The 24,332-nt window shown below is 42.9% G+C and overlaps 1 protein-coding gene across 1 annotated transcript in view; it reads left to right on the top strand.

Annotated features, from left to right (window-relative positions):
- Nucleotides 1-24,332, top strand: part of SORCS3 (sortilin related VPS10 domain containing receptor 3) — a 446,748-nt gene that overhangs the window by 309,245 nt on the left and 113,171 nt on the right. The window contains exons 6-7 of the mRNA XM_016212097.2: nt 7,362-7,426; nt 14,468-14,586. Coding sequence (XP_016067583.2) covers nt 7,362-7,426; nt 14,468-14,586 — 184 coding nt within the window. The remainder of the gene's footprint in view (nt 1-7,361; nt 7,427-14,467; nt 14,587-24,332) is intronic.

Below are 24,332 nucleotides of genomic sequence, written 5' to 3' on the forward strand. Positions count from 1 at the left end.
TAACCTGAGGAAGCTTAACTAAAGGGAGAGAAAGAGAATAATTAGGATTCAAGAGAAGAAATGCATTTGGACCCCAGAAAGGACCCCACCCCAGAGTCTCACGGAGTATTCTCTTTCTGTCTCTTACCTTTGCTGCTCTCTTCTTTCTGGCAGAACAGTTAAAGGTGTCCAAGACAAGATGCTCCATGTCTCATGCTACCGTTTCTCAAACCTATCCTAAAGTCTGGGAAACAAATCTCTTTGACCCGGCTTGGGTTGAGATTCTAGCCCTGATCTAATCAACTGTAGGCAAGGGACAGGGCCAAACAGCACTGACACGAACATGGGGTTCTGCACCTAGAGGCCGATGGATCTAGGGGAGCCAGCAGTTGACAGGCAGGGGGATTGCCAGTGGTTTGGGCAGAAAGCTCCCAAAGCGCCCGCGAGGGGAGCCACGCTCCTTTGACCTGGATGCGATCCCTGAGTTTTCGCTGCCTCAGCGTTTCCACAGGATGACCACATTTGTCAAAGGAATCACAGCTGACTGTGTGTTTGACAGATCCAATATTGCTTTGAGGATAAATGGTGAAAACAGCCGCATAATAACGTAAAATGAAGACTTTATTCACTTAATTGCCTAGGGATTAATTAAGTGAATGAAATCTGTTTCACCATAATATGGAGCCGTTTTCAACATTTATCTTAAACATACTGCTGAGGTTATTATTACTCCCACTTGTGTATTTATCCATCTTCTCAACAGATATTTAATAAATGCCAAGCAAGGCACAGTGCTAGGCACGATGGCTTAATCAAATTAAACCGTAATTTAATCAGATCTAGAGCCTGCCTTTAGGAAGAGTCCCATCAAGAAGGGGAAACATTTCACGTACACAGATAACTAAAGGTGGGGTAAGAAAAACGATATCTGAATCCAGGCTTGATCTCTTTCTTACTCTGGTTGGGCGATTTAGCATCTCAAAATTTCCATTTCCTCATCTGAAAAAAAAAAAGATATTGCCTCGCTCAAAAGCTGGTTTAAAGATTAAGTGAGACAACGTATTAAATTGATAGCAAAAATTTTGGTACATTAGGTGCTCAATAAATATAGCTGCACTTTAGATAATGTGAGCACTTAATATAGTAAGCATGATATAGTGTCAAGTGTTAATACATGCCTCCCTGTCTTCAAAATGTTTTACATGCATTTATATAGTTCATTTAGTTTTCATAAAAACAGTAAGAAGGGTGCTTTTATAATCTCCCTGTTGTGCTGATGAGAAAATTGAGGCTTAGAGAGGTTAAGTAAATTGCCTGTGATCCTACCGTTAGTAAGTGAGGGACCCAAGACTCTAACTCAGAGAGTCTGATTCCAGGATTCATACCCTTAACTACCCTGCAAGTCAATAAAAAGGAAAGGCTATTTTAGTTCCAGCTTATTGAGCTTGTGTTTCAGCTCTAATGAGTGATTCTCAACTCTGGATGCACACTCTTATCACCCAGGAGCATCTAAAACTATTGATCCCTGGACTAGGCTCCAAGCGAGAGGTCCTCAGAATGTGACCCCTGACTGTCATTATCATATCATCTGACGCACTGGCTAAGATTGCAAATTCCTGGGCCCTACCCCAACCCCACCCCCCAATTATAAACTTTGAGGGTGGAGCTCAGCATCCGTGTTTTAACAAGGAGATTCTGAAGCTTCTCAGATGTGAGAGGAGTGTTGCTCCTGATTAATTCAACCAGGATTTCTGGGAGTAGGGCCTGTGCATTGGTATTCTATGTTTTTACAGAGTTTTCCAGGGGAGTTTAATAGCTGGGGTCTGGAGCTTTCATGGAAAGCAGGTATTGAGCTGAGCCATAGCCAGGGGATATGCAGAGTAGAAGAGAAGTATTGCAGGTGGAGAGACAGCCTGGGCAAAGACATAAAGGGGGTGAGTATTTGTGTGTAAATTGGAGAAACATATTGAGAGAAGGTTATTTTGTAATTTAAGTGTATAGCTGATCAGTTCATAAAGTGTTTCCTTTGACTTTATCAGTATTTTTACCCTCAGTACTGCCTCATGCTTACTGTTGGGGAAGGTTTCACTCTGGGGATTCATATCCACATGGAGAAAAAACACACAGGAGTTTAGCCAGCCTCTTCCTCATGGCAGCAAGTATGTCCTGAAGGGTCTGGGCTGAGGTTCCAAGTTGGATTCTAGGGCCACCTAACAAAGAACAGCTGTGTGTCTTTGGATAATTATGTGAGGCTGAGTTTTCTGCTCTACGATATGGAGAGGCTGGCGAGATGCGGGTGTTTCAAAGGTTGCTGCATCCAGCTCCTCGGGCACTGCTGTGTGTGGGTGAGCTGTTAGCCTACGTTCCCTGTGACTTAATTTATATTAGGACTTGGAGACTGTATTTGAACAGAGCATTCAGTTGCTAAAAATAAGCTTGAAAGCCACTTGCCCTTTTTCAGGTACTTCCATCAGTAACATCTGCACTTCCCGCAGCAACATCTGTGATTGCAGGGTCCTAGGAGCTGGTCTAAGGGTCTTCCCTGGAGGGCTGGCTTTGGCTTCTCATTTCTTTTTGTTCCCTGTGTCCTTGGTCCTTGCTCAGAAGGCAGAAGGGCTCTCATTTTGGAGAAAAATCACCCCCCTTCCTCTTAGGCTTTCACATGGTCCTTATGCTCTGATGTTGGGATTGTTGGTTGTGATTTTCCCCCCTTTTCAGCACCAGTTGAGCAGCCCACATGATAAACACTGTCTGGTGCACAGGAAGGAAAATGAGATCCCTTCTGAGCATAAGGAACGTTTGTCTTTGAGACCCAGGCGTGAGCTCAAGGCTTACACAGGGCCTTATGAAGTTTGTCTGAGTGGATGAAAGTGTTATAATTGTTCATTCAACAAATATTTGTTGATAATCCAAGCACTGCAATGGAAATGTTGATATAAAGATCCAGCAAAAGCCTGTGAGGTCAAAGATTATATCCCACCAGTGAAAAAAAAGGGCAATGCAATCCAGTGTAATGATTTCTATACTGGAGAGGAGAACAGGGCATTATACGAGCCCTTACCAAGAGTTGGTTCCAGATTTGTGATGTATAATCAACTGTAGAGGGAGAGTGGTGCCTAAACTGAACTTCTCCAATAGCTAGAACTTTCTGTACCCAGTGCCTAGAATAATACTATAATTACTAGGACTCAACAAATGTAGAACTCAGGTATGTGGGAACGAAGAAGGCAGACAGGAAGGCAGATGAGTTTTCTGTACTTCAAATCAAAAATAAAAATAGCTTAAATATTAAGAGGGCTTCCTGGGTCAGGCACTGTCCTAAGTGTTTACTACTTAGCTCATTTAATCCCCATAACATGAGGAAGTAGGTATGATGATATTCCCACTTTACAGCTTTACAGATGTGGAAACTGACAAATTAGTATTGAGATATATATATATATATATATATATATATATATATATATATGATATGTATATACATGTATATTCAAAATGTGGTGAGAAATTTGCACAAAGGGGGCTGAACCTCCTTCCCTTCTTGAGGAAGGATGGAAAGATCCACTGGAAAAGACTAGATTTCCCCAGTCATATTGGGTTTTAGAAAAACTTTATGACAAGAGAATTCACCATTGAGGAATTTGTAAATGTTCATAAGGGTTTTCATAGATTCATATTTATTCCTTTTTTTTTTTTTAGTTGTTTTAAGTTTATTTCATTGTTGAGAGTATTACAGATGTCCCCTATCCTTGATACACTCTAACTCTATTTTGTTCTATTATTCTGTTTTATAGTTACCACTTTCTTACACCATATGAAAAATAACCTCAAGTGGATTAAAGACTTGAATATAAGACCTGAAACAATAAAACTCTTAGATTAAAATATAGGGCAGTGAACTCTTTGACATCAGTCTTAAGCGATATTATTTTGGATATGACTCCTTGGGCAACGGCGACAAAGGCAAAAATTAACAAATGGGACTCTATCAAACTATAAAAGCTTTTGCTCAGAGAAGGAAACCATCAGCAAAATGAATAGGCGACCTGCTTAATGGAAGAATATATTTGCAAATGATATATTTAATAAGGGATTGATATCCAAAACATATAAAGAGCTCCTACAGCTCAACATCAGAAACACAATCTAATTAACAAAGAGCAGAGGACCTGAATAGACATTTAAAGAAGACATACAGATGGCCAATAGACAAATAAAAGGTGCTCAATATCGCTGATCATCAGGGAAATGCAAATAAAACCACAATGAGATATCACCTGACAGACATCAGAATGACTGTTGTCAAAAAGACAAACAACTAATGCTTGGTGGGACTGTGAACTAGTGCAGCCACTATGGGAAACAATATCGGAGGCCCTCAAAAAATTAAACATACAACTGCCATAGGATTCCATTTCTGGGTATCCAAATATCAAAAACAATAATTTGAAAAGATGTATGCGTCTCTGTGTGTGTTGCAGCACTGTTTACAATAGCCAAGATATTGAAGCAACATAGGTGTCCATCGAGAGAGAGATTTTAGGTAGGTGGAAGGGAGTGAGCAATCCTGGAGGAGGGAACAGTTTTAGTACTTGTTTTGTGGGTGTTGTCTGGCTTGTTTTAAGCTCCTAAGAGGCAAGGACTTTTCTCCTTTTGTTATAGAGCATAGTACTTGATGATCACAGCTAGGTTTTGTCATTATGGTTCCAATTCTGTACATGCTACCCTGCCATTGACCTTGGGAGAAGATAGAAAAATAATACCCGAAAAGCCTCTAATCCTGACAATACCAACTTGCTTATAAAGAAACAGGGAGGCTGTGGAACAGAAAAGATGTCCATATAGTCTCCTCTGGTGCCGCCCTCAGCCCTCTGCGCGTCTGGTCTCAATTGAGTTTGACATTGAAATTTTGGCATTAGCATGGGCAGATTGGGCTGCTTATTAATTCAGTCATTCAGTAGCACCTAACATATAGTAGGTACACAGGTGCCAAGGATTTAAAGATAAGCAGACAGGATCCTGCTTCTTTAAAGTTTGCATCCAAGTAGAGAGGACACAGAAGTGTAATTATGAGTGATGACATTGAGCCACGCACGACATTGGTTCTCACCTGGCTGTGCCTGAAATCACCTGGGAGATTTAAAAAATATTGATGCCTTCATTCTACCTGCAAAAGTTTTTTTTTCACTGGTCTGGGGAGAGGCCCAGGCATCCAGTAATTTCAAAGCTCCCTCAGTGACTTTCAGGAGCATCCAGGTTTGAGGACCACCAAGGAGAGGAAGCTATGGGAGCAGATAAAAGGTTCTTCAGTGAGATGGGTGATGGAAGGGCTGCTGGAGGGGTGAGGCCGTGTGATCTTCAAGGAAGGGTGAGAGGTGGCTTGAGAAGAAAGGGGGCAGGGAAATGGTTAGATAGGAAGGACACTGCAAGCAAAAGAGATAAGGGCTGAGAAGGAGAGGAGCAGCTCTTGGCTGAGAAGTCAGTAATTCTTTCTTGTTCTGGCCTAGTCCCTGTGTCACCTTAGAGAAACATCGATTTCTCTGTGTCTCAGTTTCTCATTCCATCATATATAACTAATGATACCTGCTGTCCTTACCTCAGGTGTTTGCCCTTAAGACCCAATGAGGTGAGGCAAAATTAAAAGTTTAGTAAAGGTCATTGGGGAAAAAGGAAGCATTAGAGTAAGGACTCATTCATTCAGCTTCTTTGGAAAAAGGACTATGTTATAGGAATGAATTTTGTAAGTAACTGACGTTTAACCATTTAGAACCTAATTATTTTATTTTAACAATTATTTTATTTTTCCTAATGTATATCACTTGTGACCCAGGTCTCTCAGACAGGCTCACTGGTCCCATTAGGCCCCGGCTCCCAGTTTTCCAAACCTTCAGCCCCTCAGTATAGATGTCAGGCACTGATGCTGCAACACAGTAATGACCTCAGGGCCGTTGAGAAACGTGGAGATGTAAGGGGTGGAAGATTGCGTTTTGAAATCTTAGCTCTGTTTTTCATAGGTTTTCTATCTGCCTTGCTCTCCAGGTACCAGCTGTCGATTATCACTATCCCAAATTCCACATTTTCTTTCTAACTTGCTGCTTCTTACCTACTGAGGGCTGGAAACCCAGGAAACCAATCTTAGGATGATATTTAAGATGAGAGTGCACAGGCTCTGAGTAAGAGCCAGCCAGAGAGCGTGGACCGTGTGACTTCCTTAGCGCAGGAATGTCGTAATGTCTCTGTTGCCTTTTGTAGCTGGCTTTCTGAGTCTCGCGCTCTGGCCAGGATATCTCTTGCAGGAGACGCTGCTGAGCTTTACATGTGGAAGCTCTGAGGGCAGGAGGATTCCTTTGTAAACGTTCTCAGCCTCCCTTCTGGCTCTTGGCAATAGAGCTCGAAAGTTTCCCACTCTGATCGCAGGGAGAAGTTTGTCTTTGTCGGGCCAGATTTTGCATGTTTGTCACTAAACATTTATTGTTTGCAAGGCAGGAGGAAGGGAGGGCAGTTGGGATCTCTCAGGAGGACAAACAGCCAGGACTGAGGCTAATCCAGCCTCCACAGCCACAGAACGGGTAGGGAATAGCGAGCGCATTCCTGCTGGGAGGGCAGGGGAGGGTGTGGTGGGTACAGTCAGGGGAGGTAGGAGGCGAGACGGGGAGATGGGAGGTGAGAGTGAGACGGGGAGATGGGAGGTGAGAGTGAGATGGGGAGACGGAAGGTGAGAGTGAGACGGGGAGACGGGAGGTGAGGGTGAGACAGGGAGATGGAAGGTGAGGGTGAGACGGGGAGACGGGAGGTGAGAGTGAGACGGGGAGACGGGAGGTGAGAGTGAGACGGGGAGATGGGAGGTGAGAGGCAAGATGGGGAGACGGGAGGTGAGAGTGAGACGGGGAGACGGGAGGTGAGAGGCAAGATGGGGAGACGGGAGGTGAGAGGTGAGACGGGGAGACGGGAGGTGAGAGGCAAGATGGGGAGACAGGAGGTGAGAGGTGAGACGGGGAGACGGGAGGTGAGAGTGAGACGGGGAGACGGGAGGTGAGAGTGAGACGGGGAGACGGGAGGTGAGAGTGAGACGGGGAGACGGGAGGTGAGAGTGAGACGGGGAGAGGCAGCCGCCTAGAAGGTGCAGGCGGAGGAGGGGCAATGGCAGGTTGAGACCCGCATGGCTCTGGGCTCTGGGCTCTTCTATGTGTGTCTGAGTCACAGTCTTCCCGGGACTCATGTGCTGACAGCTGCTGGGGCCGCCAGTGGCCTCATTCTGTGGGTCCCCAGGGCGCAGGACGGGCCCTCTGGAGGAAATGGCTTTCCCGGGAACCACCCCGCGCGCTCCCGCGTGTCGCCTGCCGTCAGTGGTCACTGAGCCTCTGTCTCCCTTCCTCCCGCAGGTCGGTGGCCGGGCTGGATAAGGAGGCGGACCTGGTGCACATGGAGGTGCGGACCGCGGACGGACGTGAGTGCCGCCTCTGCCGGGCTGGGCCCAGATTGATCGCCTCAGCTTGCTCTCCCCCCGTTTGCATCTTAATGGCTTGGGAGGGTGACAAGCCCTGAGCTCCAGGCTGCCTCATCCATCCTTATTTCCCAGAGTCCCTGAGAGCCTCTGGTCCCAAGGGAGGCATTTCATTGAAATAAACCCTCAGGAATGAATGCAGGGGATGTGAGTCCATGACTTGAATTTTGAGGCTCCTGCTAGTCATTTTCCGGCATCCCCAGTGTCACTCAAACAGGATGTCCGCTGCTCATCACGATATTTTGCATTCACTAGGTGAATTGCAGAAGTCGCCAGCTTTAAAAAAACAAACCCTTCATATACTCAAGCTTACCCCCAAAAGTAACTGGGCGATTATTTGCAAAGCTTTTTATTTATTCATTCCACAAATACTTAGGGATGGCCTACTAAGTGCCAGGCATTGTTCCAGGCCCTGGAGATGTAGTGGAGCCCGAGACCTGTATTTTCCCTGCAAACAGCAGAGAAACCCCCCCGGTTTCAAACACGTGACCGCTTCACACATTGTGCATGTCTGTATGTCTTACACAGGCTGGACTGGTAAAGTAGCATTTTGCACCACTTTAAGCATTTTACTCTTCCCAGAGTTGATCATATTTATAAGGCTCTTTCCTAGTCAAGAAAAATAAAATCAACTTAAACAAAAATATGTGAAAATACAGAGTGTCTCCAAAAAATGTACATACACTTTAACAGCTGATAGCTCAATTGCTGTTTTTTTCAGGTTTAACCCACTGGAATTAATAATGGGTTAAAAGTGTGGGTACATTTTTTTGGGACACTCTGCATATTATGTATATGAAATATTTAAAATACATGAGTATTCTAGGTCAAAAATAGAGCCACATAATCCATGAAAATGGTGGTGATCTAAGAATGCGGCCGAATAGGTACCTGCTGGTGAATTGAGATCCCGGGTTCAGCTGCCCATTAGCACTGAGACTGGGGAAGTCCCCTCCCCCCTCTAAACTCTCTGTGCTCTGCTCTGACTTTCTCTGTTACCTGAGATTTTTCCATCCTTGCCCTGCCCACTGCACAGGGCTATGGGTTCACCAAATGGAGACGGATGTTATAGAAATTATAAAATGTACGAATGTCAGGAGAGTCTGTTTTAACGTGGCTGTGAGTGCTGGAATATCATTCTGAATGCATGAAGTAAAAATGCATGTGTTTTGTCCAAATATGTTTTTTTTTGAGGCCAAACACAGATGCATGCCAGGAACATGCATTTCGGGTGATATATTTTATCTGCTTCATTTTTATTTTTGAAGAGTTAGAGAGCAGTCATCATTACCACATGTCTGGCACTGTGCCTAGTGCTTTATTTTTTCTTTCTTTCTCTGAAGCAGACAGGCCTGAGGAATGACCCACGCTCTTGAATGTTTTTTAAATAAAAGAACTGTTTAAGATTTAGGGAGATAATGTCACGTACTCAAATTCACTGATCATAAGGATGGCGAAACCTGGAGTCAAAATTATATTATCTGACTGTTACTGCTGAGGGGAAAAAAAAAAAAAACTGAGGAAAGAGGTGTAGGGATTTGAAGAAACTTAGCAGGACAGTAGAAGGAAAGCTGACAATAATGCTCAGAAGATGACCCACAGGCCAGTTTTCCAGACAACTGCCGCCTTGGTTCTAATTCCCATGTCAGTCTCTTAAAGCCATCTATGTGATCTATGATGGTACAATAAAGACAGTGGGAGGAAATATATTTAAGTGATATATGCAACAAAGAACTTATAGCCAGAACATATAAACAACTTTCAAAACATAGCAATACATAACAACCCAATTACTTTTTATAAATGGGCAAAAGTTTGAAAAGACTATTTATACCAAGGAAGATATAAGACAAGCACATGAAATTATGCTCAACATCACTTGACATTAGGTAAATGCAAATTAAAGCCATAATAAGATGTCATTACATATCTACCAGCATCGTTAAAATAAGAAAACCAACAATATTAAGTGCCGACAGGGATGCGAAGCCACTGGAACTCTCATACATTGCTGGTGGGAATGCAAAATGATACCGTAACTCTGGAAGAATATTTGGCAGTCTCTTATAAAGTTACACACCCCTTAGGATGCAACATATTTACCCTAAAGAAATGAAAGTTATATTCACAGCTCTGTCACTTTCCTAGATGGTAGGATTCAGGCAAATTTCTTCATTGTTCTGTGTTTCAGTTTCCTCCTCTATGGGATGGACATAATGATAATTGTAAATCTGTATTGCGTTGTTGCAGTGATTTTTACATTCTTGCAATAATCAGTTAATGCAGGTACTTCCTGCAACACCAGACAACACAAGAGCAAACATTAAACAGTGTTACTTATTGTCATCACCACCATCACCACCATCATCACCATCGCCTAGTTGTCATATTCAGGATTAGTTTATTTGGCAAGTAGAATGGAAAGAGCCCCAGATGGAGTGTCAGGAGGCCGAAGATATTCAAGGTTGCTATGATTTCTAAATGTCTATATCTATGCCAGCCATACCCCCCCCCCCCCCAAACTCCCACACCATTAGAAAGCACAGACATTAGACTTCTCCTATGGGCAGTTAGAAGTTTTACAAAAACTCTAAATCCATAAGCCTAAAAGGAAGAACTGGAAGCAACCTTTTATTTGGTTTGTTGATTTTTTTGGGTTTGTTTTTAGTATCTACTACCTCTCAAGTGCTGTATTAGGCATTTGCAGCAACGTCAATGTCCTTTATTTGCATTATGCTTGCAAACGTATTAGCCCCAACTCCCTGGTCAAGGAGCAGTAGGCTTATGGAAGCTAAATAACTTTTCAGAGTTGCTTGGAATCTGTTTTTACTTATTTGCATTTGAGAGTTTATGTTCTTATTTAAAATAAATAGCTCCTGGGTATTTCTCTGAGAGAAGGCCTGAAGAACTGAATTTACTTTTGTTCACAGTTTTAATTCCCTTTTTCAATTTTTGATAATATGTATATTACCCAAAGAGATGGAAGTTGAGGGAATCATGGGAAGTTTTTTCTATGAGGTGACAAGAATATAGAAACTTACAATAGTTGAATATTTAATAATCTCAAAGGCAAAACATAATCACTAGTCACAATATAACTCAAAGTAAAAAAATTCTAGGCTTTTAATGCAATTCAATTCAGTTTTAACCAGCATTTACAGAGGCTTAGAATTAGCCTGAGGATAGAAACAAAGATTTCTAAGACTTTATTCCTGTTTCTAAGGAGATGACCCTTTGGGGAAGGCTTGCCAGAGTGGGAAATGCTGGGCTTTGTGGTGAAACTTGTTGATGTAGATAGATGAGAAACTTGCCCTGCTGAATGGAGAAAGTTAGAAGCTGTCTCCCTGGGCTCTACCACACTAGCAGAAATGCAACCTCTTAGGAGGAACAGAAGGCTAAGGATCCCAGATTATCTCCTTCCCTCTCTCTTTCTCCACATTTCCAGTTCTCTGGTCGTCCTCTATCCAGCATAGGCCCCAAAGCACGCTCACCTGTGAATATCCCATTTCCGTTATTGGTCTGGGGTTCTCCTGAAGACAAGAACCTGTCTTAAGTTCTCTGCTTTCTGGAACCTCAGGGAGTATCCAACGCATGCAGCTTCTCCATATACCTTGAGCCAGTACAAAGTGAATGAATCCATCAGTCTGAGGCCACCCCTTTTCTCCATATGAGACCCTTGGCCCATCCGCAAGGTGAGAGGGTGTGGAGGCTGGGTACACTAGGGAGATAGTGGCACCTTCCCTAAAGGTCCTCTAGCAGTAGAGCTAGCTGAAACAGGGCCGGGCATTTCTTTTCTTTCTTTCTTTTTTTTTAAATATATCTTTATTGATTTCAGAGAGAGGAAAGGTGAGGGAGAGAGAGAGATAGAAACATCAATGATGAGAGAGTCATTGATCAAGCCTGAAACCGGGCATGTGCCCTGACCGGGAATTGAACCCTGATCGCCTGGATCCCAGGTCGATGCTCAACCGCTGAGCCACGCCCGGCCCGGCAGGGCCAGGCATTTCTAAAGTTGTCAAACAGATCTCTATTCACAGTGCAGGGAGCAAAGCCTCTGGCTTTTAGCTTTTGGAAGTGGAGCAGTGGTCTCACCAGATCCTACAAATACATCAGAAAGACATTTGACATTTAGAAATACATCATTCAAGAGGGTGATGTGACTTCCAGACATTTGGGAAGTCGCTCTCTGGTTTTCCCACAAGGACATGCAAATGAGATCTTCATCCAGTCTGTTCTTTCTGGTTTTTCATTTGAGGATTATTATTATTATTATTATTATTATTTTTTAAGGGGAGGAGAGAAAATGGAAGTTCAGGAATAAGCATTGATGAAAGTCCACATGCGATTGTATATATAGTGCCTTCCAGGAGCTCCGCCTACCTAACTCTCCCTGTGCGGCTTCCACTCCCTTTTCAGGAGCTCGCTTCTCACACAGCACACTTGTCCATCCAGGCTAAACACAAGGGTGCCTTCTCCTTCAGGTCCTGCTCGGTTATTCTAGCTCGATGCCCTTTTCTTCCTGTCTGAACACCCATCACACTTAAAGAAAGTAAGGGCTATAAGTTTGGAATATGATTTTACTAGCAGGACCTGTGCTATCACGGTCTTTTGATTTTCCACAATAAAATAAAACATCACTTATTATTAATTGAATGTATGAGAGATGCTGAGCATTAAGCCCTCTTCTTTTTTTCTTCATAGTAAGAAAGAGCTAACATTGATTGATCTTTTAAAATGTACCCAACAATGTACTGAGCATTTTTCATACATAATCATATAATCCTGATGACAGTCCTCAGAGGCCAATACTAATTTGTCTGCACCCCACAGATGAAAAGCAGTGAGCAAGTAGCAGGTCCAGGATTCAAACTCAGCGCGTTTCACTGCACTGGTCTTGCTCTCACATACCGCAATGCCCTCCTGAGACCTGGGCCTCTTCCGTTTCATCAGGCATCTGTTACTGAAAAAATCAACAGAGGCCTCAGTTGTTAGAAGCCTATTTTGGGATTTCAAGTTATATGATGAATGTCTTCTTTCGGTTTTATCATGGAATCTTTTATGACTATATCCAGCCTCATTTGGAGATACTATCCAAAGCCTAAATTTGAGACCTTTTGCAAATTCAAGCCTTGAACAAATGGTGTCCTCTGCTCACCTGTGACACCCAAAGTCCCCTGCGACCCTCAGTCACTTCCGTCTGGTGGCCAGGTCTGCCTGATCATTTATTCTTCTCAAGTCCCCTCTTTGGCTTCTCACCAGGAACTGGGGACCACTGCATTTATTTTCATGGCTCTGTATTTTAAAAAATAAAAGCATTGAGACTTCTAATACATGAGCCCAGTTCAAGACTGCAAGGCCCCTGAAACTTATGTGGATTTCAGAGACTCATTTTAGGGCTGCTTTCCTGTTAAATTGGACTTTCTGTGCCATGCTGGGCAGTGGCAATCAGGGGGAGAGCCAAGGAGTGGGATGAGTTTGCCACAATAGCCCACTTGCCACGAGCCGAGGTTCAGGTGGGCGTTGATTTGGTTTGAGGTGGTGTCGAATACACTTGATTCTTTTCAAAGTGTCCAAATTGAGAGCCAGTCATAAGTGGGGGAAATGAGCCTGTAGAGTAGGGACCAGCAGATGGTCTCCTGTGTGCACCTTTGATGACCAGCCTAAGGAGCTTTCTGACACACTGGCTGGTGAGAAAGAAGCCGGTTGTCATGTCAACACTCGTGGTTTCTTTCCATGTGTTTATTGTAGCTCTTCACTGAGTGTTTAGTGCTTTATTCTAAGAGCAAATTACTAAGGCTATGTTGGTCCAAGAGAATTCCTGGTGGGCAGGCGGGCCATGTTCCCCAAGGCACAGCCGGGCTGCCTGCCTGCCCCTGTGCTCTCAGCCAGGAGTGGAAAGCCAGGCCGCCCTGGCTCCCTCTGTGACAAAGAGGAAGAGGCGTGCAGGTGGTACTTACAGAATGTGAACAAGCTGGTCTTGCTCGCAGGTCAGGAGATGTGGGAGGGGGGGTGTCTCTTTTCTGGAGAGGTAGGTAGGGACTAAATTACAGTGTTGAGATGGGTAAGTAGCAGCTTCCGGGGCTTGTTTGGACTGTAGGCTTATTTGTTTGGTCCTTAGGATGTTTGGCCTGTGCCCTATCTTTAATTTAAATTCTCTGTCAATTGTTTTTTTAAAAAATCAGGAAATTCCACATTAAAAAATAGGGACAGTTAATTTCATTGAGAAACTCAGACTTTTTTCTGCAAGTTGATAATGAACCGATTCTGAGAAGCAGCTCAGCCTTCAAGAGGCAAGTGTTGGGCTTGACTGCAGTCCCCACTGCTCCTAGGGGATCCCTGTAGTTTTTCATCAAGGAACAAATAACCAAAAGGATTGTCTTCCTTGGGTTTTTTGACATAAATCAGTTCATACAATACATATTGCTAAATAATTTTGTAAAAGGTCTCAGTAGAGTGCATCTTGGAGAAATCAGCGTGGCAAGGCATATGTACCTCCCTGACACTTTTGCACCAGGGTCCTGTTACATGTGCATCTTGGTTAATTTAAAATCCCTTTGTCCCTGGACATTTAACCTGTTGCCGACTTTTGACTGCTATGGACAATGCCACAATGAACAACTGTGCCCTTGCCTCTTTGTAAAAGTATATGAGTATTTCTCTAGAAAATATCCTTTGAATTAGAATTGTTGATATAAGATACGCATTTAAAATTCTGATAGATATTTCACATTGGTTCTTCCAAAAATCTCTAGCACCTTACTCTTTTGCCAGAAGAATATAAGACTCTTTCCCTACTCCCTTGCCTGAACTAGATTTTATCATTTTAAAAAAATTTATTACAAATTTTGTGGACAAGAAAATGAAATCTCATTGCTGGTTTTAATGGCATGACTGATTTCCCATGAGGTAGAGCTTCGTGGGCTGATGAGAGCTCTGCTCACCATTTCCCCTGAGTCTAAGTGTCGCTCTGCCCTCCCATTTCAGATGCTCACTACCTCACCTGCAGGATCCAGGAATGTGCCGAGACCACTCGGAGCGGGCCTTTTGCTCGCGCCATTGACATCAGTTCCCTGGTCGTCCAGGATGAATACATCTTCATTCAGGTGAGTCCAGAAAGTGTTGTCAATGGTAGAGGGGGGATGTGTAGGCAAAGTTAGCTGCTTACCAAGAAAATGAGGATGGCTTTCCTGAGGGGTGCTGTCCCTCCTTTGCTTGGTCACCTGCCCCCCTGGGGAGATCCCAGACTTCTGGTAAAAGATGAAGGCATTGCGGGTCAGTATGGTCTACAGGGGACCTTAATGGCCCATTGAATCCCTCAGTTGGGTGTGGTTTGACTATACCAAAGAGTATAATCAAATCTTGAAATGAAATGGGACTTGAGCTGGGGTTTGAGGTTATTTACAGTCAAATCTCTAATGAGAATTGACTTTAATATATCTAAGCCACATGCTGTTTCTGTCCAAATTGATTTGTCTAACTTGTGAATGAGAATCTCTCAGAAATCAAGCATCTCTAGGATTTTTATTCTGGAAAAATCTTGAATGCACTAAATATCCCCTTCCCTTTTTAGTGCTGACTACCTCTTCAAATCTCTGAGTCCAAAATCTGTTACTCCAAGAACTCTGACTTAGAGATAGATAGCCTAGGTGGGATGCACATTTTTAGGTGGGCAAGGGAAGCCTTGCTTTAGGTTTTGAGTTTCAGGAAGAAGGGGCAATATACATAGAAAATGAGGAAAAACAAAAGATGATGCTCCACTGAGTGAGTGAGTGACTCTGTGTGTGTGTGTGTGTGTGTGTGTGTGTGTGACAAATACTTGGCACAGATCGTCTTTTATGAACTTTGAACTTTGGAATCTCCCTGAGTTAGGAGTTGTTACTTAAATCTTAATGGATTCATTTATCTCCTTCTTTCCAAATTGCATTTTACACCCTCTGAGGATAGGGGTAATATTTTATACACACAGCTTACCCCTCACCCTTGGCCCAAACAATATGTCTTTGCAAATCAGGGGTGCTCAATGACTACCTGTTAGATAGATGGATTATGGATGTAGCAGTTATTTCTTTTTGCAAATTAGTTGCATAGATTTTTGAGGTCTAGTAAGATACAGGGCAAGTAGCCATCTACTCAAAAACTAGCTTGAAAGGGGTAGTGGAAGAGAGGTCTTTGCGGCTTACAAAATCAGTTTCTTAGCTTGATTAAAAGGCAGAATCTCAGCCAATTTTCCCTAAATTTTGGCAGGTCATTCGCTCTATCATTCCTTTATTTACAAGTATTTACTAAACATATACAGTGCAAATTAGACAGTTCTAGGTACCACTCTTGGTGTTCTCAAGCTTTCTGCCCATGACCAGCTTCTCTTTGCACCCAACCCATGACCTGGGAGTTGTCATGGTTTTAAGTACCATCTCCATGTTCTGATCACTCTCAAGTTACTGAAACTCTACCATGTATTGCAGACCTATATATCTAATATCTCAATATCTCAACTTGGACATTCCCCAGGTAAAATAAAATCAACATGGTCCCCTTGAACCTGACACATTTGTGGCACTACCTTCCATCAGATTACTCAAGCTAGGAACCTGAAATTCAGTGTACGTCACCAAATTAAATGAATCCACAGCCTATGCTAACTAATATCACCCTTAGTTATTTCTTAAGCACTTCCTTTTATTCCATTCCCATTGTTATGGTCTCCATTTAAGGCTTTATTATCACTTTCTAATTTTTTAAGTTAGAAACACAGAAATGATTTATGAAGTTACCAAACTGGTTGTACTTTTCTTAATGCTCATACTGCACATAATGATGAACATGGCAGAACTGTTTCTGGGAAACATCACTTAGAATTTTAAATGTTCAGATTCTTTAGTTTCATTTTTCCTTGTATTGCATAAAGTTTTCTATAACTCTGCAGGCAGATATCCAGATTTTTTGCTAACTCTTTTGAAACATTTTTTTCATTATACTGGAAACCAATAGAAGTTTTTTCTTTAATCAGCATCAAATTTTATTTTGTTTGAAAGAGAGATGAGTTCCCATTATTCAATTAAGTTTCATTGATTGCCTACTATTTTGCAGATCCCTTGTTCAAGGTGCTGGGATTAAAATAATAAACATAATAAAATGTCTGTTTTAGTGGCATATACATTGTAGTGGGAGACAGGAAAAATACATATATGATATATCCATCTGTATTATACATATATATGAGAGATAGTGGTTAAGGGCCTGTAATTGGAGACCGACAGCCAGCATTTATTCTGACCTTGGCTTGCCACACTCAGCTGCATGACCTTGAGCTGTGCCTCATTTGACTCACCCACGGAAAGAGGATAATTGCAGCTCTCACTTCACGGGTCGCTGGGAGGATTGCATTTGTTAATTACACCTGTAAAGCACCAAAACAATGTTATATAAGTGTTGCTCTCTGTCTTTCTGTCTGTCCCTGTACGATCAGCTGCTTATCTGTCTATAAAATATATCAGGTGACGACAATGCTATGGATAAAAATAAGAGGGACTGTGACTGTTGAGTGTGTGTGGGTCTTGGGATTTATTTGGGATGACCTGGGAAGGCCTCACTGGGTGGTGAACCAGGGAGAGGGTGGCAGCAGTCGGCAGTCGGCAGTCAGAGGGGGACATGGGGCCAGGTGTGTTGGGCACCCAGCTCCTCCGAGCCTCTCATGGAGCTGTGGGGTGAGCAGGTCAATACTAGAGACCGGATTTAGAAGCAGGGCTCGTGGGAGGTCGGGCTGGGGATATAAATTGAAAGGGTGTCAGCATTTAGATGATATTTTTGAATCACACAATTAAAGTCACTAGGGAGCAAGTATCTAGAGAGAAGAGAGACAATCCAAAGGCTGGGCCACAGAGCACTCAAATATTTAGAGTTTAGGGAGATTGGAAGGAAGAGACGGAGAAGGAGAGTTTAGAGATAGCATCGGAAAGTCACAGGGTGGTAAGTCGCGCAGGGCCTCGAAGACTGTTTTAAGGATTTTTTTGTTATGAAAGAGATGAGAAACAATCAAATAGCAATGCCTCAAATAATGCAAAAGGCCAATAATCCTGAGAAAACATTGAATTTTATTAATCATCAAATAAGCACAGATTGAATGCTATTATCTGCAACTATCAATTGGCTAAGATTGAAACAAAATGATGTCAGTAGATAGCAGATAGAAACTGCACATGCATACAGTATAAATGTAAGTTAATTACATCATTATTTAATTATAAAGCCCTTCCCTTCTCTCGGGTGAGTTTGGCCATTTGCATTGACTGATATGAGAGATATGTCTTAGTTCTGTGTGTGTATGACTAGTTTTTAGTTATAATTGCTTTTCTAAGAAAACAACAACGCACTCATTATGTGGTCTGTTATCCTTTCCCGCCTATAGGATTCTTTGATAATTTGAATATTTGTTCTGTCTACTTAGCTTTATGAATATAGCTTTGTATAACATGGTAAATCTTCTCTTATTGGATAATATCTATTGATTTCTTCCAGTGAGCTATTATAAAATTAGTGTATTTATATGAATTTCCATTTCCTCCCCTCTTGCTTTAATTCTTCCATCACTAAATTTTGCTTGATTTTATTATCTTCTAGTATTTACTTTTCTACCTTACAATATAATCCCATTAGCCTTAAATGTTTTATGGGGCACTGAACAAAGAGGGGAAATAGCATATGTTTATGACCTCCTGCTCTCTCCTCTCTATCCAAACCCAGTTTTAAAATTAAATTATTTAGAGCATTTAAATTCTGCTCTGAACAGTCATTCCTATATTTACTTTGATTTTAGTTTTATAGGCAAATGTGTTCGATGGTGACCACCAGTCTTCTTTCATACACTTTATCAGTGTATGTTTTGTGTTGGTCATATTGCATCAATTCTTTCCCTTGGAGTATATCACATTCAGTTGGTTCAATTTCTCCTATTACAGTTTGCATTCAATATTCTTTTGTGTTAGTTTCAGGTGTACAGCACAGTGGTTAGACAATCATATACTTTACGAAATGATCCCCTCCACCCCCATATTTCCAGTAACCCACCTGGCACCATATATAGTTATTATAGTATGATTGCCTACATGCCCTATGCTTTGCTTTGCATCCCCATGACTGTTTGTAACTACCATTAGTACGTCTTAATCCCTTCACCTTTTTCATCCAGTCCCCGACCTCCCTCCCTTCTAGCAGCCATCCGTCTGTTCCTTGCAACTATGAGTCTGTTTCTATTGTATTTTTTCATTTGTTTCCCTCTTTAGATTCCACATATAAGAGATCATATGGTATTTGTCTTTCTCTGTCTGCTTTATCTCACTTAGCATAATTCTCTCTAGGTGCATCCATGCTGCTGCAAATGGTGAGCTTTCCTTCTTTTTTATGGCCGAGTAATATGCCACTGTATGTATGTACCACAGCTTTTTATTCCACTCGTCTATTGATGGGCACTTGGCTGCTTCCAAATCTCCCTTACTTTTTAATTTCTCAGAAGTATCTGTGATTTACATCTTGAAATATGTACTTTATTTCAGTTTCATTGTTTTGACTCTCTTTCTTCGGGACACTCAGGATGTGTACAATAGACAGGAAAGACAAGGGGGGGGGACATCATTTTCTTTCTTCTAATCTGTGTTAATTTCTTGAGCAAAATGAGATTTAAAAAACCGAGTCTTACCCACATTAACCTTGAATGAGCTGCAGTGTCCAGGCTCTTCTTTGCCTTTTTGGCTGCTATTGTTGAACTTCCTTCCTGAGTTTTGCCAGTTGTATTTCATCACTGTTTGTCGTCCCAGCATCTCTCCCCCCAAGCTCCTGTATTTCGGCTTTGAACTCCTCTTGCAGAAGGAGAACTCATCACACAGGTTATTTTCGGTCATAGCCATATGGCCACAATTTTCCTTTGCTCCATGGAAGCATTTTTTGTCCTATATCTGCTGTTTGTTTCTCCTTTCCTGTTTCCTCCCTTATTTTTCTGTGATACTTTATAATGCTCATGCTATTTTCCTTTATCTCTATTTTCTCGGCCATTTTCTTGCTTAATGTCATGAACCCTTTCTGGATGAACGATTTGAGGAGGTTCTTCTTGGTGACAGATCAGGCCTCTGTTTCAGCTGAACAAGGGCCCTTCTTGGTTCTCAGTGAGGTTCTGTATGACTCCACATTGTTCGTCTGAGGGTAGGTTCTTCTCATCGGGTAGGACCTGCGTGGTTCTTTATTCAGCCGTGTCTCTCCAGCTTCTCCTTGTCACCAATCTGTCCCAGGAATACTCCCATTGCCAATTCCTGGCCACATCCCCTTGGTTCCAAATAATAGATGGTTAGTTTTGCTCCTTGGGAAATGTCCTCTTTGGAGAACTGTACTTCCCTCTCTTTACCTAAGATTTGTAGCCGTGGGCATTTCTGCCCTGGTGCCCGTTCATACCGTTCGTCCTTCGCTGCATTGGGCTTCCTTTCCTCATATATTGTGCTTCAGAGTTATATTTTCATTAAGTAGAGACTTTGCATTTTTCTTTCTTGTTTTTCTAGTTGCTCCAGGGTGATTTATTTGTAAAAAGGGGGAAAGCATCATTATTACTTGGCTATTTAAAACCATTCATAAAGCCTTATCATGCATTTTCTGAAATGTTGCAATAGCTTGCTAACTGATTTCCCTGCTCCCAGATAGTGCTCCCCCCACCAATCCATTAACAACACTAGTTCCAAAGTAATTTATTTAAAATGAAAATCAATGTTCCTGACTTCGGCGGCTGCTCATCTCCTATAGGTTAAAATCTAATTTCCTTAACGTTGCCTACAGGCTCCTCTTTCATCTGAAACCTACCTAATCCATCAGCCTCTGGTGAATTCCTTGCCTGCCATTGTCCCCCACTTACCTTCCATGTTATATTTTATCCTTCAATAAAAATAAGCTTTTTAAATTTCCATGTACACACTATGTTCTTTTTGCCTAATATTCCATTCTTACTTTTTATTTCTATTTGGAATGTCCCTTTAGCAGGCAGACTCTTCCTTCATTGGGCAAGGCCTCCTCTGGGAAACCTTGCTTGGGGTTGGACCAGGCTCCTTTGCTGACTACTTACCCGTCAGCATCTGTCTCCCCAGCCAGGTCTGTAAACTTTAAGAGGCTCAGGACTGGGCCTAATTCATCATTGTTTCTCTGGCACTTAGCGTAATGACTGGTACTCAATAAATGCGTGTTGAACTGAACTGAGCTGAACTGAGAAGATAAGATACCATCTTTACTCTCAGGGAGTGTAGTTAGTTATCTTTTTAAAGCAAAGAAACCTTGTTTTTCCAACTAACAATATAAGACGGCTTAGGGTAATCGCCGATTGCTCACTGCCTAAGAGATGGCCATGTGTAGCCTGCACTTTTATAAAACTGCCGTGCAGGAATTATCCATTATGTTATTTAGCGTCTTTTTTATATTCATTCATTTAAATATATTAAAATGCATTCAGCCCCATGGAGAACACAGACAACTGAACGATTATAATGCAGTGTGATGAGAGCTGAATGAGTGGGAAGCACGTGTCGCTCTTGGAGGGACGGGGGAGAGTCCCGGCCCCTGTCCTGGGAGGAGGGTCAGCACGGGCGTCCTGGAAGGGGCACTGTGGGTGCCAGTTTTGCAGGTAAAGGAGAAAGCCCATTTCGGGGGGAGGGAAAGGCATGAGTGGTGCTGAGGAAGCAAGAGAATGCAATGTACCCCCAAGACCTACCTGTCCAAGGACAACTGTGGTCGTGGGAGGGAGTGAAGTGGCGGAAAAAGAAATTAGAAAATTGTCATGGAGATGTGAACCTTTTCTACGCCTTTTAATTAAATCTAGGTAATTTTGTGTTTCTATAGTTGCTAGAAAGCTCAGAACCAATTTTTTTTTGGTGTCAATTTGAACAGCTTTCCTGCTTTAGCCTTTAGGGTACTAGTCTTCCTTTCTCCTCTAGCACTGGCCATTTTTTAAATTATTTGGCTGCTTTTTTAGAATATATTTTGTTTGTTTTTTGCTTTTTATACACGATTGGAGTCGTCTCAAATACATTCTGAAATCAGTATGCGTGTTTAATCTTTTTTGGTGGGTATGGGTTTTGAAAACTGATATGGGGATCAGGAAAGGCTTTCTGGAGAAGTGAAGATTCGCCCTGCGGGGATTACTATCTGCCCCCGAGGCAGGGAAAAGACTTGGAGTCCTCATTCTGGTCACTGACATAAAGCTGTCTCCAAAGGTTTTTGTCAGAGCAGAAAACCCTCAGACCAACAGTAGTTTCTTCTCCAGGGTTTAAGCCACAGATTTGTATCTGAACATGGTATCAGGGCATCGGGGTAGGTCATATTCTACCGACTGTGCAAGAAATGTGCTAAACAGTGATCTTGGGAAAAGACACTGTAGCGCTGCGAGGCTTGGGTCCAGCCCGGCCTGCTGGGGCGAGGTCCCCAGGGAGCACCCTTCAGGCAGGGCTGACACTGAGGAGCGTGCATGCCCGAGAGATGCTCGCCCACCCTCCATAGATTCGCTTTTCAAGGGGAGCCTGGGAGAGGCAGATGCTTTCTTCTACAGCCACAATTTGAGCAGCTAAAGAGCAGTGGGATGGGGCATAAGCGGCTTTGGTGGGCTTGGCTTTTCATAATGTCGAGGGACTTACGCACTTACATTTTTTTAACTTTTTAAAGTATGGATATATTTTGTTTTAGTGCCACCAGAGACATACAATTCTGAGGGGGGAGAAAAACTCACAGAAAATGAGACCCGCAAGTCTGTCCCCTCACTCCTTCCTACCCTGTGTGCTAAATGTGGTTTTTGGCCATTTTTTAAAAATCGAGTTTATTGGGGTGACATTGGTTAATAAAATTATATAGGTTTCAAGTGCACAGGTCTGTGGTTCATCATCTGTATATTATGTTGTGTGATTACCACCCAAAATCAAATCTTCTGTCACCATGTATTTGACCCCCTTACCCGGTACCACTCCCTCCAGCCCCCTTCCCTCTGGTAATCAGCACAATGTTGCCTGTGTCTATGAGTTTTGTTGGTTTTTTCTGTTCATTTGTTGCTTTCCGTTTTATATCCCACATATGAGTGAAATCATATGGTTCTTGACTTTTTTGTCTGACCTTCTTCGCTTAGCAGGATATTCTTGAGGTCCATCGGTGTTGTTGGAAATGGCAGTATTTCATCCTTTCTGATGGCTGAGCAGCACCCATTGTATATATGCACCACATCTTCTTTATCCAGTCCTCTACTGCAGGACACTTTGGTTGTTTCCATGTCTTGGCCATTGTGAATAATGCTGCAATGAACATAGGGGTGCACATGTCTTCGCAAATAAATGTTTTCAAAGCCTACAGATAGATACCCAGAAGAGTGGTTGCTGGATCGTATAGTAACTCTATTCTTAATTTTTTGAGGAGCCACACTGACCCTTAGGGAACTTGCCTCAGGGGCAACCAAAATATGGGGGAGGGTGTCTCAGGGTGGGACTCTAGGACCCTTAGCCTCTCCTTAAACAGAGCAAAAGGAGCTCTGCTTTTGTTTGCTCTGTATATCAAGGTGTTTTTTTTGTTTTGACCCTCACCTGAGAACATATCCACTGATTCTAAAGAGAGGGGAAGGAAGAGAGAGAGGGAGGGAGGGAGAGAAAGAGACAGTGATGAGTCCCCTCCCGCACACACCCCTCCTGGGAATCGAACCTGCACCTCTTTGGTGTATAGGGCACCCCTGCAACCTGCGAAGCCACGCCGGCCAGGCCTGTCCGGGTTCCTAATCCTTTCCATTTGACGAAGGGAAGTGGCATTAAGTAAAGTTTGTGCACCACTGGCATCCTGTAGCACTGCTGGCCCCACGGGGCAAGGGCCAGTCATGTCTGTGTGTGGAGAACTGAGCCACTAGGATTCAGGTGACATCCCATAGCCTTTCCCTGCATATTAATTAATGCGATGTATATAGTTAAGGCATAGTTATTTACCCATGAGTGAATCATTATCTACAAATTATATGCATTTGAGAGTGCAGTTTGAATAACCAAAAACCTAGCTAACCTCTTCACAATGAACTTCCCATGATATTCATTGTGTGCGCGCGCGCACACACACACACAAACACCAAAAACCAACCAACCAAACAAACAAGTCACCCCCTCTCATTTGCCCTGGAAAGGAAAGCTCCCATGCCAGTCACAATTTCTGTTTTCTCCACGTGATGTTATTATTTCTGAGCCTGTATCTTCTGTGTGGTGGGAAGGTCCATATGCTACTCACACGGCTCCTGTAACTTGGAGAGACCCCCCAGGTTCTGCCTCGCCTTTCATTTTGCTATTGACAAACGGGTAAAGGTAGTCATCCCAATGGTTGTGCTTGAGGCCACCTGGTAGTGTTGGATCCCCTGCTGTGGGCAAAGCCGAGCTGGAGGTAGACAGAAAGCTGTGACTTTTGTTCACCCTTCGATGCCTTTTCTGTGGGGGGGGGGCAGGGCCTGGGATTTCCTGGTGGAATCAGAAGGAGCTAATCCTCCCCAGAAGAGCCCTTGTTTCAATGGGAAAGAGTCTGCCTGAAATGTCTCCGTTTCACATGGATAAAAGAGAAACCGGCTTTTGTCTGTGGGCAGGGGGAGAGAGACAAATTTGTTTCTGTGTTCCAAGTCAAACTGGTTAGAAATCCTGTCTTTTCTCCCATGGAGTAGCTTTGCTAGTGATTTTCTGAAGAATGTAGTTCAGCAGTGTGAGCCTTAAGTCCCCTCAGTGACAGCATTCATGCCCTGCCCGTTAGGGAGCGTGATGACGTACGGGAGGCGGCCTTCAATGTGATAAGGCTCCATTCACTCATCACGAGTTCCATTGTACGT

Source organism: Miniopterus natalensis, chromosome 14, assembly GCF_054644295.1.
Source record: "Miniopterus natalensis isolate mMinNat1 chromosome 14, mMinNat1.hap1, whole genome shotgun sequence".
Lineage (NCBI taxonomy): Eukaryota > Metazoa > Chordata > Mammalia > Chiroptera > Miniopteridae > Miniopterus > Miniopterus natalensis.